Source organism: Canis lupus, chromosome X (genome assembly GCF_003254725.2).
Source record: "Canis lupus dingo isolate Sandy chromosome X, ASM325472v2, whole genome shotgun sequence".
Lineage (NCBI taxonomy): Eukaryota > Metazoa > Chordata > Mammalia > Carnivora > Canidae > Canis > Canis lupus.
The window spans coordinates 95,587,839-95,602,152 of record NC_064281.1 but is presented as its reverse complement, the minus strand read 5'-3'; the positions used below and the strand labels follow the sequence as shown (position 1 = coordinate 95,602,152).

Genomic DNA, 14,314 nt, shown 5'->3' with positions numbered 1-14,314 from the left:
CACTTCTGTTCTTTAAGTTCAAGTGCTGCTTGTTCTGTAAAGTCTTGCTGGACCTTCACCCCTTTGGAATTGGTAATTTCTTAATCTCTGTTTTCACAAAATTTGACACAGACTTCTGGCACTTATCAGGTTATATTAGCATAAACAGGCAGCCCTGGTGGCTTAGCGGTTTAGCGCTGCCTTCAGCCCAGGGCGTGATCCTGGAGACCCGAGATCGAGTCCCACATCAGGCTCCCAGCATGGAGCCTGTTTCTCCCTCTGCCTGTCTCTCTCTCTCTCTCTCTCTCTCTGTTTATCTCTAATTAAAAAAATCTTATATTAGCATAAACTACATCTGTGTCTATATGTTACTGATTTTTCTGGATTAATATACTGCTTAGCCTATAGTAAATGCTCACTAATTGTAAATGATCTATGTTTTTAGGAAGAGGACTTTCATGATCGTATGGAAGATTTTAATTTAATAAGGCTTTATTGTCCCTTTGGTATAGCTTTCCTAATTTGTCTACCTGCCTGGGATACTCAGTCAAGAAATACTCATTTATGGAATGTTTTTTTTTTTTCATTTATGGAATGTTTATCATACGCTGTTGCTTTGCTAGGCACTGACGATATTCTGGTAAAGACGGTCTATTCCTGTCCACTGGAGCTCAAATTCAGGATAGTAAGAGGATTTCTTTTAGGATTCTCAAATGATAACACCACTTAATGCCTCTGGTTATCTTTTATTTTCCATTTTTTGGGATGCTCCAGAAGAGAAATCAGTTCAGAACTTCATATAGCATTTTGATACAAACAAGACACATGGCAGGGTTTCTAGGCAAGATTACTTTATCTTTGTTCAAAAATTAGTGATCTCAGCTTTCCCTGTTTCTACTAGCAGCCGGGGAGTCCACTCTTAGTACAGGGAAAGAAAAGTTGAAGTATTTATCACATCTTAAGAGGTACTGTGTTTGCTTTGGGTTTGAGAACATGAAGCCAACTGCTGAAGTGACAGGGTAGCTGAAATTTAACTTGAGCTTAATTAATTAGAATATAGGTGAGGGCTTTGGAGACTGTAGGTTTCAGAGTATATTACAGTGAATAATGATGACCTACTGTATAGCATCAAGTATTGTTAGTTGAATGTGAGTTTTAGAATCTTAAAATTTTTACATGAAAATATTCCTCATAATGGTAATACTTTTGAGCTGAATTTAAAATATCCTTGGGGGTTTGACATTGTTGGAATAATTTTTTTAATAGATAATGGGCCCTTTTCTTATATAAGAAGTACCCAATCAAGAAACATTTGACTTAGAAATAACCTATTATTGGAAAGTGTAACCCTCATATTGTTCTGTGTAACACCATTCCTTTGTTTCTGCTACTTGAGCTATCTTATGCAAATCTGCAGACTGAAGGACCACTGAAGGTGGAGGAAGAAATGTCAAAGATTTTAGATAATTTGTGGTCTGGGAGGTAAAGTAAGGACAGCCGTGAAAATGAAGAGCATAAAAGCCTAGGAATTGGCTTTTAGGCATATATGGTCAGCTTTGTGTATTGGTCCCTCGCCTTACTCCACCATCCCTTTTCATCCCTTGAATGAAAATGTTCATTCTTGTTGCCAACAACCCATATTTTTATCAATTGGGAATTACTTGGATGAATAAGCTTCTTTTTTTTCCCCTTAATGCTAGAACTTCTAGGCAAAGCTCATTATTTATGCTATGAAGTCAGTGAGAGTGATTTTATCCTAGTTTCAACCCAAGATCAGCTATACTGGATGTTTTGATTTAGAAGGGTGGCATGGAATGTAAGCAGTTTGAGAGCACACTTTGGAAAATTTGGCAGACATTTGATTTGTTTGATTCCCTAACAGAGATGGTTATAATAGAGGGCTTAGGGACTGCATGAGGGATCAGCACAAAGGACAGAAAGGAGTACTAGAAAGTGCAAGGGTACCAAAAGATAAACTTGGCTGGTGTTGTCTTGCCACAGGAAAGAGGAAGGAGATGAGGACTCTTACCCATATCACAGTCCCTTGGTTTCTGGATTCAAAACACAACAATAGGAGTAATAGTGTCATCATGGCTAGGCATTGTTATAACCTAAATTCACTCACATAAGAGATATTGATTGGTGGTATCTGGGTGGTTCAGTCAGTTAAGTGTCCAACTCTTGGTCTCAGCTCAGGTCTTGATCTCAGGGTCATGAGTTCAAGTCCTGTGTTGGGCTCCATGTGTGGAACCCACTTAAAAAAATATTGATCTTTGGAGCACCTGGCTGACTTGGTTGGTGGAGCATGAGACTCTTGATCTTGAGGTTGTGAGTTGGGTATAGAGATTACTTAAAAAAAAAATAATAATAAGGGCTGCCCGGGTGGCTCAGCGGTTTAGCACTGCCTTCAGTCCAGGGATCCTAGAGACCCGGGATCGAGTCCCACGTCAGGCTCCCTGCATGGAGCCTGCTTCTCCCTCTGCCTGTGTCTCTACCTCTCTCTGTGTCTCTATGAATAAATAAATGAAATCTTTAAAAAAATAAAATATTTGATAAAAAAGGAAACATTGATTGAGTACTTCTTATGTGCCAGGTAATAATGTTCTAAGTGCTGGGGCTACATCTGTAAACAAACAAATTCTTCCCTTCGTGATGCTTACTTTTGAGGTAAATTATATGGTATGTTAGAAGGTGATCAATGAGATGAGGCAAACAAAATGTAGAGCAGAGTAGAGGAAGAGTGCGAGTGATAGAGTGGTAGGTTGCAATGTTACATAGAATAGTGAGCATATACCTCATTGAAAAGGTAAATTTAAACAATGAAACAAAGGCTGTGAGGTTTAAACTGTGCAGATATGTGGGGAAGAGGTACTAGGCAAAGAGAACAGCCAGTAAGAGAATAAGGAGACTAGTGTGGCTGGATTAGACTGATGGGAAGAGTGGTAGGAGATGAGGTCAAAGATGAGAGAACACATCACATAAAGCTAGTGTTGCAAGATTTTTGACTTTGATGGTGGGGTGAAGTTGTTGGAGGATTTTGAGTAGGAGAGTGATGTGATCTGACTTAAGTTTTTTTCATTTTGTTTCTCTTTTATATTTTTACTTTAATAGGAACATTTTCCAACATATAGAAAAGAATGACTAGTGTAATGAATACCCTAAAAATAAGCTTATTAACATGTTGGTATACTTTTTTGGAACTATCAATTTATAGTATAGGTATCATGAATGTTTACTCCTAAATATGTTAATTTGTACTTTTTAAAAAGAAGGACTTTTCTATATAACCATCATACCAATTTTATATCTAACTTGATTGCTATTATATAATAAACTCAGGCCATATTCAGATTTCCCAAATTGCCACCAAATACATTTTATAACTGTTTTGTTCAAACAATGATCAGGTCAGAGGCCATGTGTTTTATTTGTTAGGATTATTCAGTCTCTTAATTTAGAATAGTGTCTCCTCCCATTCCTTTAATGGCATTGACTTGTTGAAAAGAACATTACCATAGAAGATTCCATTAGTCTTCCAAGTATTAGATTTATCTGATTGCTTTTTCGTGGTTGGTTAAATTTGTTCTTTGTCACCAGTCTTGTCTTTTGTACTTAGATCTCGGAGCTTGACCATGTTCAGGTAAAATATTTAATTCCAAAAGACTTCACAGGTTGTGCTATATGTTTCATATCATGTAACATCTCATACCTGTCTGACTTTTAATGTCCTAGTAAGCTGATGACAGTCTTATCCCTCCATTCAACAATGACATTTTCCCTCATGTTAATAGGAAGTTATCTGTATGTTGATACTTTGGCACCATGTGAATATCCAGTTTTTCATTAACCTTACATTACGTGGCTTAGAATACATGGATGATCCTTTCCTGAGTCCATTGTTACCTTAGGGGTTCCAAATTGTTGATTTACTGTTATCATGCCTTCCACATTTATTAGCTATCATTTTTCTGTAAAGAAGAATTGTCCTTTATCAACTTGGGTTGCTTGGTTACACTGAAATACAGTTCCTACTGGAAAGGCAGGATGATTCCTTCACTCCCTCCCCCCACTATTAATTACTAGCTATCAGAGTAAAGGGTTTTTTCAGTAGTGGCCTCTAATGGTGATATGAGTGGTATGGATATGAGAGAGAGAGATAAGAGACAGAAGACATTGTGTGCATGTGTATTTTGACTTAGGTTTTCAGTGAATTGATACGGTTAATATGCAGTGGAAGTTGATCTTCCGAATAGATTTCGAAGGTAGAGTCAATAGTATTTGTTGGTTCATTAAATACAGAATGTGAAGAAGTAGAGTTAAGGCTATTTCTAACCTCTTTTTTGGACTGAGCAGCAAAAACGATGGTGTTATATCAATTGAGATAGGGTAAATTTCAGGTGGAATGGGTTTGGTGTACCTGGGGTGGGAATCAGGAATTTCAGTTTTGCATAATGCTGAATTTGAGATGTCTTAGATATCTAGGTGAGACGTTGAGTAAATAACTGGATGTATAGATCTGTTCAGGAGAAAGGACTGGGTCAGAAATAGAAATGTAGATGTCAGAAGCATGTAGATGATCTATAAAGTTGTGATACTGGATGAAATCACCAAGAGTTGGGTATAGAGAGACAGAGAAGAGAACCAGTGCTGAGCCTTGGCACTCCAATGTTAAAGGGCCTGGGGAAGAGGAGGAATCAGCAAAGGAGATAGAGAAATAATATATAAGGTAAGAGGAAAACAAAGAGAATATAGCATCTTGGAAACTAAATGAAAGAAGCAATGATGAACTTTGTTTAATGCCCTGATAGGTCATTTAAGATGAGGACTAAAATTTGTTCATTGGATTTATCATTGGGGAGGGCAAAACTAGCCATTTTGGTAAAGTTGGATTGGTGTTAGAGAATGGGGAGAGTAGAATTGGAGATCGTGAGAGTAGACAACTCTAAAGCAGTTAATACAAAGAGGCATAAAGGTAGCTGCCAGGGGAAGTGAGCTCAAGAGATTATTCTTTGAAGATGAGAGAACACATATTTATGCTAATGGGAATGATTGAGTAGAAAGGAAGAAAACTGTAGGAAAGGAGGAGAGAGTTATTGGAGTAATGTTCTTGGATACAGAGAATGGAGTTTATGGCATCAGTGGATGGATTGACTTTGGGAGCATAGAGAGTTCATCTAGAAAAGCAGCATATGTAGGTGGATGGATATGGTGGTGAGACTTTGTAGAAATTTCACTCATTGTTCCAGTTTTCTTACTAAAATAGAAAAGAAGGTCATCAGCTGAGAGAGGATGAGGGAGAGGAGGTATTGGAGGTTAGGAGAGAAGGTAGGAAATAATTATATAGGAGAGAGGCGAATGAATGAATGAATGAATGAATGAGAGAAATAGAGTGTGACTGTCCAGCATTAAGGATCCATTTGAGGGTAGATATGTGAAACTGACATTTTGGAAGGAATGTAGGTATTGGTAATATTAAAGTTTAGGATATGGAATGAATGGCTGAGATGGGGTAGAAGAGAAGATCTTTGGAAGAGAGAAGTTCCAGGAGCCAAGAGGCGGGCATGATGGAAATATCACTTACATATATATGAAAGTCTCCAAAAATTAAGAAAGGAATAGAGTTGGACAGAGTGACAGTGAGTCAGAAGCTATGAGATCATTGCTAAATGAAGGACAGTGACCCAGGAGTCCATAGATGGCAAGAGTAGGACATAACTGAAAATGGAAGAGTAGGGAACTCCAGAGCTCTGTCCCTCCATGAAAGCAACTAATGAGCTGGTAAAAACTGTCAATCAGCTTTTACGAATTCTGGGTTTTAGTTTTCAACAAGAAATAATGAAGTATGCAGTGAAACAAACTCTGGCTCATTCATAAGGAAAAAAAATAGACACTATCCCTGAGCAAGTCCAGGTGATTACTTATTAGATAATTTAAATCACCAGTCCTAAATATGCTTATGATTTATAGGAAACCATGAACAAAGAGCTAAAGGAGACCAGACAATATAAAAAAAGAGAAATTATATATAAAAAAAGGAACCAAACAGATTCTGGAGTCAAAAATCATGATAATTGAAATGAAAATTGCACTAGTGGGGTACAACAGCAGACTGAAGAAACAATCAGCCAACTTGATGAGCCAGTTGAGGTTATCCAGTATGAGGAACAGAAAGAGAAAAGAATGAAGAAAAATGAAGAGTCTAAGATGATAGGTTACCATCCAGTACCAATATTTACATTGGAGTACCAGAAGCAGAGGAGAGAGAAAGGGGCAAGAATGCATGTTTGAAAAAAAAATAATGGCTGAAAACTTCCCAATTTTGATAAAAGCTATGAATCTACACATCTAAGAAACTCTACAAACACCAAGCAGATGAATTCAAAGAGAGCCACACCAAGACATATTATAATTATACTCAAATTGTTGAAAGCCAGAGACAAAGAGAATTTTGAAAGCAACAAAACAGATATGACCCATTATGTACAAAAGATCTTCAATAAGATTAACAGCTGATTTCTCTTCAGAAGACAGCGGGGTGGCATATATAAAGTGCTGAAAGAACAAAATTGTCAATATAGAATTCTGTATTCAGTAAAACTATCCTTCAAAGAGATTATGACATTCCAAGATAAACAAAAGTTGGGGGAATTTGTTGCTAGTTGACCTGCCTTACAAGAAATGCTAGAGTCCTTTGAGCTGAAATTAAAGGACACTAGACAATAATTTGAAGCCATATGAAGAATTAACACTGGTAAAGGTATCTACATAGGTAAACATAAAAGCCAGTATTATTGTATTTTTTATTTGTAGCTCCTTTTATGTGATTTAAAAGATAAAAGAATAAAACAGTAATTATAAATCTAATTGGCAAACAATAAATATAGAAGGGGGGATTGAGATGTATAGGCACAGAGTTTTTGTATACTACTGAAGCTAAGTTAGTATTGGTTCAAACTAGATTAAGTTTAAAATATCACTTGCAATACCCAAGGTAACCACTAGGAAAATAACTAAAAAACAGAAAAGGAAAGAAGGGAATGAAAAGGCTTCGCTACAGAAAAACAAAAAACAAAAACAACCAAAAACACAAAAGAAGGCAATAATGGAAGAAATGAGGAATAAATTAGGAATAAATGAGGAATAAGTAATATAAGACCTGTAGAAAACAAATAGAAAAATGGCAAATGTCCTTCCTTTTCAGTACTTTAAATGGATTAAAATTTGTGATCAAGAGGCAGTTTGGCAGAATGTATAAAACATGATTCAACTATATGCTCTCTATAAGCAACTCACTTGAAATCCAAAGATAGAAATATATTCAAAGTGGAAGTATGAAAATAGATATCCTATGCAAATAGTATCCACGAGAGAGCTGGGGTGGCTATTATAATATATATTAGACAAAATAGACTTTAAGAATTTTACAATACAGGGGATCCCTGGGTGGCTCAGCGGTTTAGCGCCTGCCTTTGGCCCAGGGCGCGATCCTGGAGTCCCGGGATCAAGTCCTGCATCGGGCTCCGGGCATGGAGCCTGCCTCTCCCTCCTCCTGTGTCTCTGCCTCCCTCTCCCCCTCTCTCTCTCTCTCTCTCTCTCTCTCTCTCTCTCACTGTCTATCATAAATAAATAAATCTTTTTTAAAAAAAGAATTTTACAATACACAGCAAAGGACATTATATATTGATAAAAGGGTCAACCCATTAAGAAGATAAAACAGTTGTAAACACATTTGCACTAAACAGAGCCTCAAAATTTATGAAGCATACATTAACAGAATTGCAAGGAGAAATATTTCTGCAACAGTTGTTAGACATTTCCATACCCCACCCCACTCTCATTAATGGATAGAACAACTAGACAAAAGGAAATAGAGGACTTAAACAGCCACATAAACCAATTAGACTTAATTAATATACATAGAACACTACCTAGCAACAGTAGATTACATATTTTTTCAAGTGTGCATGGGATGTTCTGCACGATAGACTCTGGTCACAAAACACATCTCAATAAATTTAATACTTTGAAATCCTACAAAATATCTTCTTTGACCACAGTGGAATGGAACTAGACTACAGCAATAGTAAGGGATTAGGAGTGACTGGAAATTCAAAATTGGGTGGGCTTAAAGGGAGGGTAGAGGGAGAATAATCTGAAAACAACTATAAAAAGCAAAGATGAATCATACCCTACCTCCAGGCCTAGTAGTGTGAGGGGTCTGGAGAAAAGAGCCACTGCTTGACTGGATTACAGTGAGAGTAGTGTTCCTGGGGCGTCTTATGCTCTCTTTGAGCAGGACGGTAGAAGGAACAGTTAGAGGAGAGGCTCAGGATATATATAGGGGGTTTTGCTGAGGACGGATTATGAATTCCAGAGGATTCCATGGAAGGTTTTCAAGAATACAGAATGACAGGACAGAACAGGGATTGTACAGAGCAATATGAAGATAGTATGGGAGTTGATGTTTGGCCTAGGAGTCAGGGGCTTCTGCGTTGAACTCCTTGAAACACAGAAATAAGGGGAGTAATGAGAGTATTTTTGGTGGATTCAAGTCAGATGATAAGCTTTTGTGGGTTTGCTCTGAAACCCTGACTACCATTTGTTTTTATGGGAAACTGAAATGTTTTGATACTAAATAACCATTTATATACATTTAGAATTAAACTTTTGTGAAGTTGAAGACTTACCTGTCTTAAAAAATACAGTGAACAGTGCCTTCTTTATATGATATCCATTAGTGTGGTTAGCTTCCTATGTTATATCCATAACACTTACCACAATTGTGAGGAGCCTTGCAAAGATCTTGCTTTTAGTGTTGAGTAGAAGCAGAACATAATGTACTGTCATTGTTTGCTTTTTTTTTTGCATCTGGCCATTTAGTAATTGCTAGTTGTCGCGACTTCTTCCATTCAGCTGACCACAAGCAGTTTAAGAATAGGGGAAAATTCTTCTTGATAACATTCAAATATCCTTCTGTTTCTGTGCAGGGTCCACAGGGCTGGCCTGGAATTGGACATTCTATATTTTAAAATGTTGATTTATCCATATGTAATATGTATAGACACCTGTTTTGAAGGGGAAATCAGTTGACAAGCAGATATATTTAACACAAAACCCAAGAAGTAAAATAGGCAGAAAAGTGTAGACACAGTTCAGCACTTCCAAATTTGCATTCTTGTCTATTTGCATCTCCACTGAGAAAAACTTGAAAAACAAGTTAAGAAAACACACGTATAAACAAAACCTAAAACTAAGTATTATGCAATATAAAATCTCACTTCGTTTTCAGATTTTGTTGAAATATTAGCATGCATTGTAAAATGTGTCCATTTTTGAAACCTTTATTTGTGTTCATCAGAAGATGTTTGTGAAAAGGGATGTTGACCTAATTATCTTTGTCCTCAATTCAGATGTATGTTCAGGAAGAACAATGAAACTTATCATTTATTGATCTAGTTATTTGGTGTAATTGTTCTTAATTATTGATAGGTAAAGGATATGATTTTAGTTGCACTTTATGCACTAAACAGAAACTTTTTTGTTTGTTTTTCAAGGAACCAAATGGAGAGACTCCGTCATCTTTATACAGAGTTGCAGCAGTACTTCTACAGTTTAATCTTATTGATTTAGATGATCTTTATGTACATGTAAGTCAAGTGGGCTGCTAAGAATATTTGGTTGTCCATCCCAGGGGTGGGAAGAGGAGTAGGCAGCCATATAGCACTTCAAGGTTGGTTCTAGGGTCTCAAGTTTTAAGTTTTGAAGCCATAATGCACATTATTGCTTTGTGTTTACTTTATGAAGTAAATGAATTTAATTCTTCGACAAACTATGGAAATTAAATACCTTCTGTCACTCTTAGTTCATGGTTGGATATGAAGTTCTTAATTGTTAGCAGAGTATATCTCATGGGAAGAGAGGCCAAGTTCTAACCAATGTGGCTTTAGACTTCTGTCTTATACGCAAATTATCAGAAATATGAGATTATCTAGATACTTTTTCCTTCTCCCCAGCTGTTAATTTTAGGCATTCAAGATGAATGGAGAACTCTTTATATTCTTTAATGGCTTTTCTTGTGTTTTTACTGGGTAGTAAATAAATAGTATTGTGTTTTTATTGCTGGATCCAGGATCTAGAAGAGTGTGTATGTGATTGTGATTGATGACCTCCAGTTTAGCAACAGTTTAGCCTGTCAGTTTGAAAAAACTAGGTTTGGTATAGAAATTTTTGTTTTATTTGGCTGTACATTAGGATACCAATGGACTTAAACCTGTCTAAAGCCGACATCATCTTCACTGTCTTTGTAATCACTTTGTCACTTTCTGGTCTCTCGTACTGTGGTTACAGACTTGAACGAAACTCAGTCTCTACCTTGGAAGCAGTCATAGTCTAGCAATGAAGGAAACACTTTGCATTATATAATAACTACTATATTGGAGGTATTCACCAAGTGTTGTGGGGGCTCAGAATAGATAGTAACCATGTTTGTTGGGGGGGGGGGGTTGGAAGGCTTTTCCAAACTAGTAATGTTAGGAGTTTGGATTTTTTCTTATTGCAAGTAGAGAGCCATTCAAGATTTAAAGGAGAAAAGTGATATACAAACTGAGAACATGGAACGTTGGTCAGAAAAAGGGGAATTCAAAGATAGGTATAAGTTTATGGGCAAGTGTAGACTGGTAGGACAAATGGAAAGATGATAGATGACGATAGATTTATTACTGAATTGAGTTTAACGATAAATGCAAGTGGCCTAAGTGTCCCTGTTAAGTTGTCAAAGATTTTCAGATGGGATTAAAAACCCATTTATTGTTTATTTTTCACATGAGACTTCTAAAACCTAAGGAAAAAGGAAGGTTGAAGGTAAAAGGGTGGGAAAAATATATCAGGGAAGTTATTATTGTTAGACAAAATGGACTTTTTGGCAAAAAAAGATAGTCACTTCATAATAAATAAAGTTGTGTTCACTAGGAAAATAAAACATTTGTAACTTTATATGCACTTAATTACATATTCTCGAAGTACAAAAAACTAGAAATTGAGAGGCACTTAATTACATATTCTCCAAATACAAAAAAACTAAAAATTGAGAGGAACTATAAGAAGAAACTTACAGGGATGCTTGGCTGGCTCAGTAGGTAGAGTGTGCAACTCTTGATCTCAGGGTTGTCAGTTTGAGCCCCATGTTGAATATAGAGATTACTTAAAAAAATAAAAGAAGAAATTTACAGTTTATTCATTATAATGGGAGATTTTTAGAGGCAATTGCATTAATCTGGGTAAAAGATGAAGACGTATGGCAGGTACATAAGTAAAGCCATAAAAATAGGTCTGATGGCCAGTTGGAAAGCAGAAAGAATGAGAAAAAGTCTTGCTTACACCCTTGCCATCAGTGCCTAGTGACTTTTCTCCAGCCCCCATTTTTGACTGATGGGATGAAGTCTACAATATGTAGTTTAATATTTCACTATGTTTCCTTTTATTGTTTAGTGATTATTTACTTTGCATTAGACTTAGTTACTGAAGTAGATTATGTATTTCTAGAGGCAGGAATGCTTTTATAGCCCACCATTGTGCCTAGCAGAAACTACTAAATAATTTGTTGGCTATATTTTCGTGTCGGGTGTTTCATTTATTTTATGAAATATCTACATTAACCATCTTCCACTCATACAAGATGGCTGTACTGGAGATAATTGATTCTTTTTTCATAGTGGAGGGTCGACTATACATAATACATATTACTTTCTCTTTTGTAATAAGCTAGAAACTAGTTTGTGATTTAAGTCATCAAATAGGTATTAGAAAATGAAAAGTGAGATGTCAGATTGCTCGTAATTTTTTTACTTGAGATTTTTCACCTAGAGGAATTAAATTTACCCCTTCATGTAATTTAGTAGCTCAGATCTCCCAAAATGGATCCATATACAGTACTTTATTTAATTTGGAGTTTGACCTTTAAAGGGGAAATCTGTGATATTTTTAATGGAACAGGTACACATTTTCTTGGGTAAACTAATACATTCAATGATAAACTGTTGTATTATTGGTTTAATATAGGAACTCTAACATAAAGAAGAGATGGAACTTAAAACTACTACCTGATTTTAAAAGGTGTATAAAATTCAAGTACTTTGTTAGATTATAAGAAAATAATGGAAAGAAACTTATTTTAAAGGCAAATCATGGTCATTAATAGGCTAGACCTTATTTATAGTTTTATCAATTGAGAGTAGACAGTGTTGCTTTTTATGTATACAAATAGTATTAGCTGTTCTATGAAACTTTAATGAACCATTTTTAGCTTCTTCCAGCTGATAATTGCATTATGGATGAACACAAACGAGAAATTGTGGAAGCTAAGCAAATTGTTAGAAAACTTACAATGGTTGTATTGTCTTCTGAAAAAATTGATGAGCGAGAGAAAGAAAAGGAAAAAGAAGAGGAGAAAGTAGAGAAGGTATATATGGTTTCTTTTTGTGAAATTAACATTGTCTTCTGGATTTAGAATTATGGGAGAATAATTTATTAATTTTGATTGTGGTGAAATCTGGTTTTTGGAATACTAATTTGAAGAGATGGTTTTATTTTTAATCTGACTGATACCTTCCCAAAGGAGGCTGCCATATTTTTTTCTTACTTAAATTTCAAAATGTATTCTAAGTAAAATATACGGCTATATTTGTGCTCTGTGTATTAATGTCTTCAAGTCCTAAGGGGATTCTCAAAGATGAATGAATTCTAGTTCCCTATGGCACAGTAAAACATTAAATAGAACTTAATTTCAGGCCTAAAAAACTTTCATGCTGTGTCTCCTAAAAAGCATATCCTGTTGCTTTTTTTGATAGCTAAAAAACTTGATTGTACTTTCAGGGAAATATTGCATTTCCCATGAGTGGCAGCTGTTGCTGACATACATTATTGTGGTGTTTAACTCAATTTTTTAAAATAAAAAAATACATTTATCAGAATCTGTATTCTGAGTATCTTCACTGTAATTGTTCATTTTAGCCACCTGACAACCAAAAACTTGGTTTGTTGGAAGCCTTGTTAAAGATTGGTGATTGGCAGCATGCACAGAACATTATGGATCAGATGCCTCCATACTATGCAGCTTCACATAAGCTAATAGCCCTTGCTATTTGCAAGCTTATTCACATAACTATTGAGCCTCTCTACCGAAGGTATGTTACTGTATGCTTTTCTAATCATTGAGGTAGATGTAGTTTAGGACTACAAAAAAATCTGCACATTTATCTTGTTTCCTCCAACCAAGCAAATATTTAAGTATGTTTTATTAGAAGATAATATTCACAGAATGTATCAGTTTTATACGTATTAATCAGTGACTTGTCCCCTAATGTCTAGAGCAGGTGATGCAGAATGTGTGCTGCAGTGTAGTCTAAAAACTGTAGATTAGACATCTAGGTTGGGTTGCTCCATTGAGAGTGAAAACTCCATTCTTCTGTTTTTGACTTTTCCTCCTCTCTTGGGGGAGGGCAGAGAATTCTTAAGGTTTTTACTTGGTGTAATTTTCCTCTGTCCTGGGGTTCAGTGGCTCTGAGTGAGGACATTGCCTCTCTGCTTGCCTTATCTCTTCTGGCATATAGGCTGCTGTTCTGGAATTTGCTAGTGCAGCCTTTCTCATCATCCCTAGTTATTGTGTCAACCAGTCCTCTAGCCCTCAGCCTACTTGCAGGATACTTAGGAGCAGTATTGGCAGCAGCTCTGGCTTCAGCCCCACAGATCAGAGCCTGCCTCAAAAGCCCCAGCCTTGTGACTCGTGTATAGCTGCTGGCTGCTGCCTTCAGTGCCACCTGGGCTGTGGACCATGAAGGCTTCTTCTCAGAGAGTGACCCCTGTGACTCCACAGCGGGACACCTGCTCAGTAGGTGAGAACTCTGGGCATGCTGTCCTTTTTAGTGTGACACCCTCTTTCATTATGCTGCTCACCTTCCCTACCACCACCTACCTCATACTCAGTCTTAGATAGTGGAACCCAGATTGAGAAGTGTTTATTGACTTGAATCACTGTTGTTATATCCATATTTTTCTGTTTCATCTTCCAGTGTCTCTGAGGTCCATCTCTTGTTCCCCATTCCCATATCCAAATTCCTGATACTGGCCAAGTTAAACTAAAAACAAATTCATATGATGTATGTTAAATGTTACTTGAAATCTGCGTTTCTCTGATTTCCTTATGTAATTAGTTTGAAACATTCTATGAGCTCTGAGTTTTTCCAAATGAGTATTGTTTTGTCTTTTTCTACTAGTTAAATTATCTGGTACTAATAAAGTTAGGCACAAGTGAAATATAGAAAGCAAATTTGAACAAGAA

At 36.3% G+C, this 14,314-nt stretch overlaps 1 protein-coding gene and 1 long non-coding RNA gene across 11 annotated transcripts in view; one reads left to right on the top strand and one right to left on the bottom strand.

Annotated features, from left to right (window-relative positions):
- The window catches only part of THOC2 (THO complex 2), a 129,900-nt gene that overhangs the window by 60,928 nt on the left and 54,658 nt on the right, over positions 1 to 14,314 (top strand). For all 10 annotated transcript variants that reach the window (XM_049107489.1, XM_049107488.1, XM_035712265.2 and 7 more), the window contains 3 exons: positions 9,534 to 9,626; positions 12,281 to 12,436; positions 12,988 to 13,160. In XM_049107489.1, coding sequence (XP_048963446.1) covers positions 9,534 to 9,626; positions 12,281 to 12,436; positions 12,988 to 13,160 — 422 coding nt within the window. The remainder of the gene's footprint in view (positions 1 to 9,533; positions 9,627 to 12,280; positions 12,437 to 12,987; positions 13,161 to 14,314) is intronic.
- On the bottom strand, positions 3,340 to 14,107 carry LOC118353767 (uncharacterized). The gene is made up of 4 exons (XR_004813184.2): positions 13,949 to 14,107; positions 11,091 to 11,178; positions 8,755 to 8,982; positions 3,340 to 3,947 (listed from the first exon to the last, which is right to left on the bottom strand). It is a non-coding gene; the product is annotated as an uncharacterized LOC118353767 (long non-coding RNA).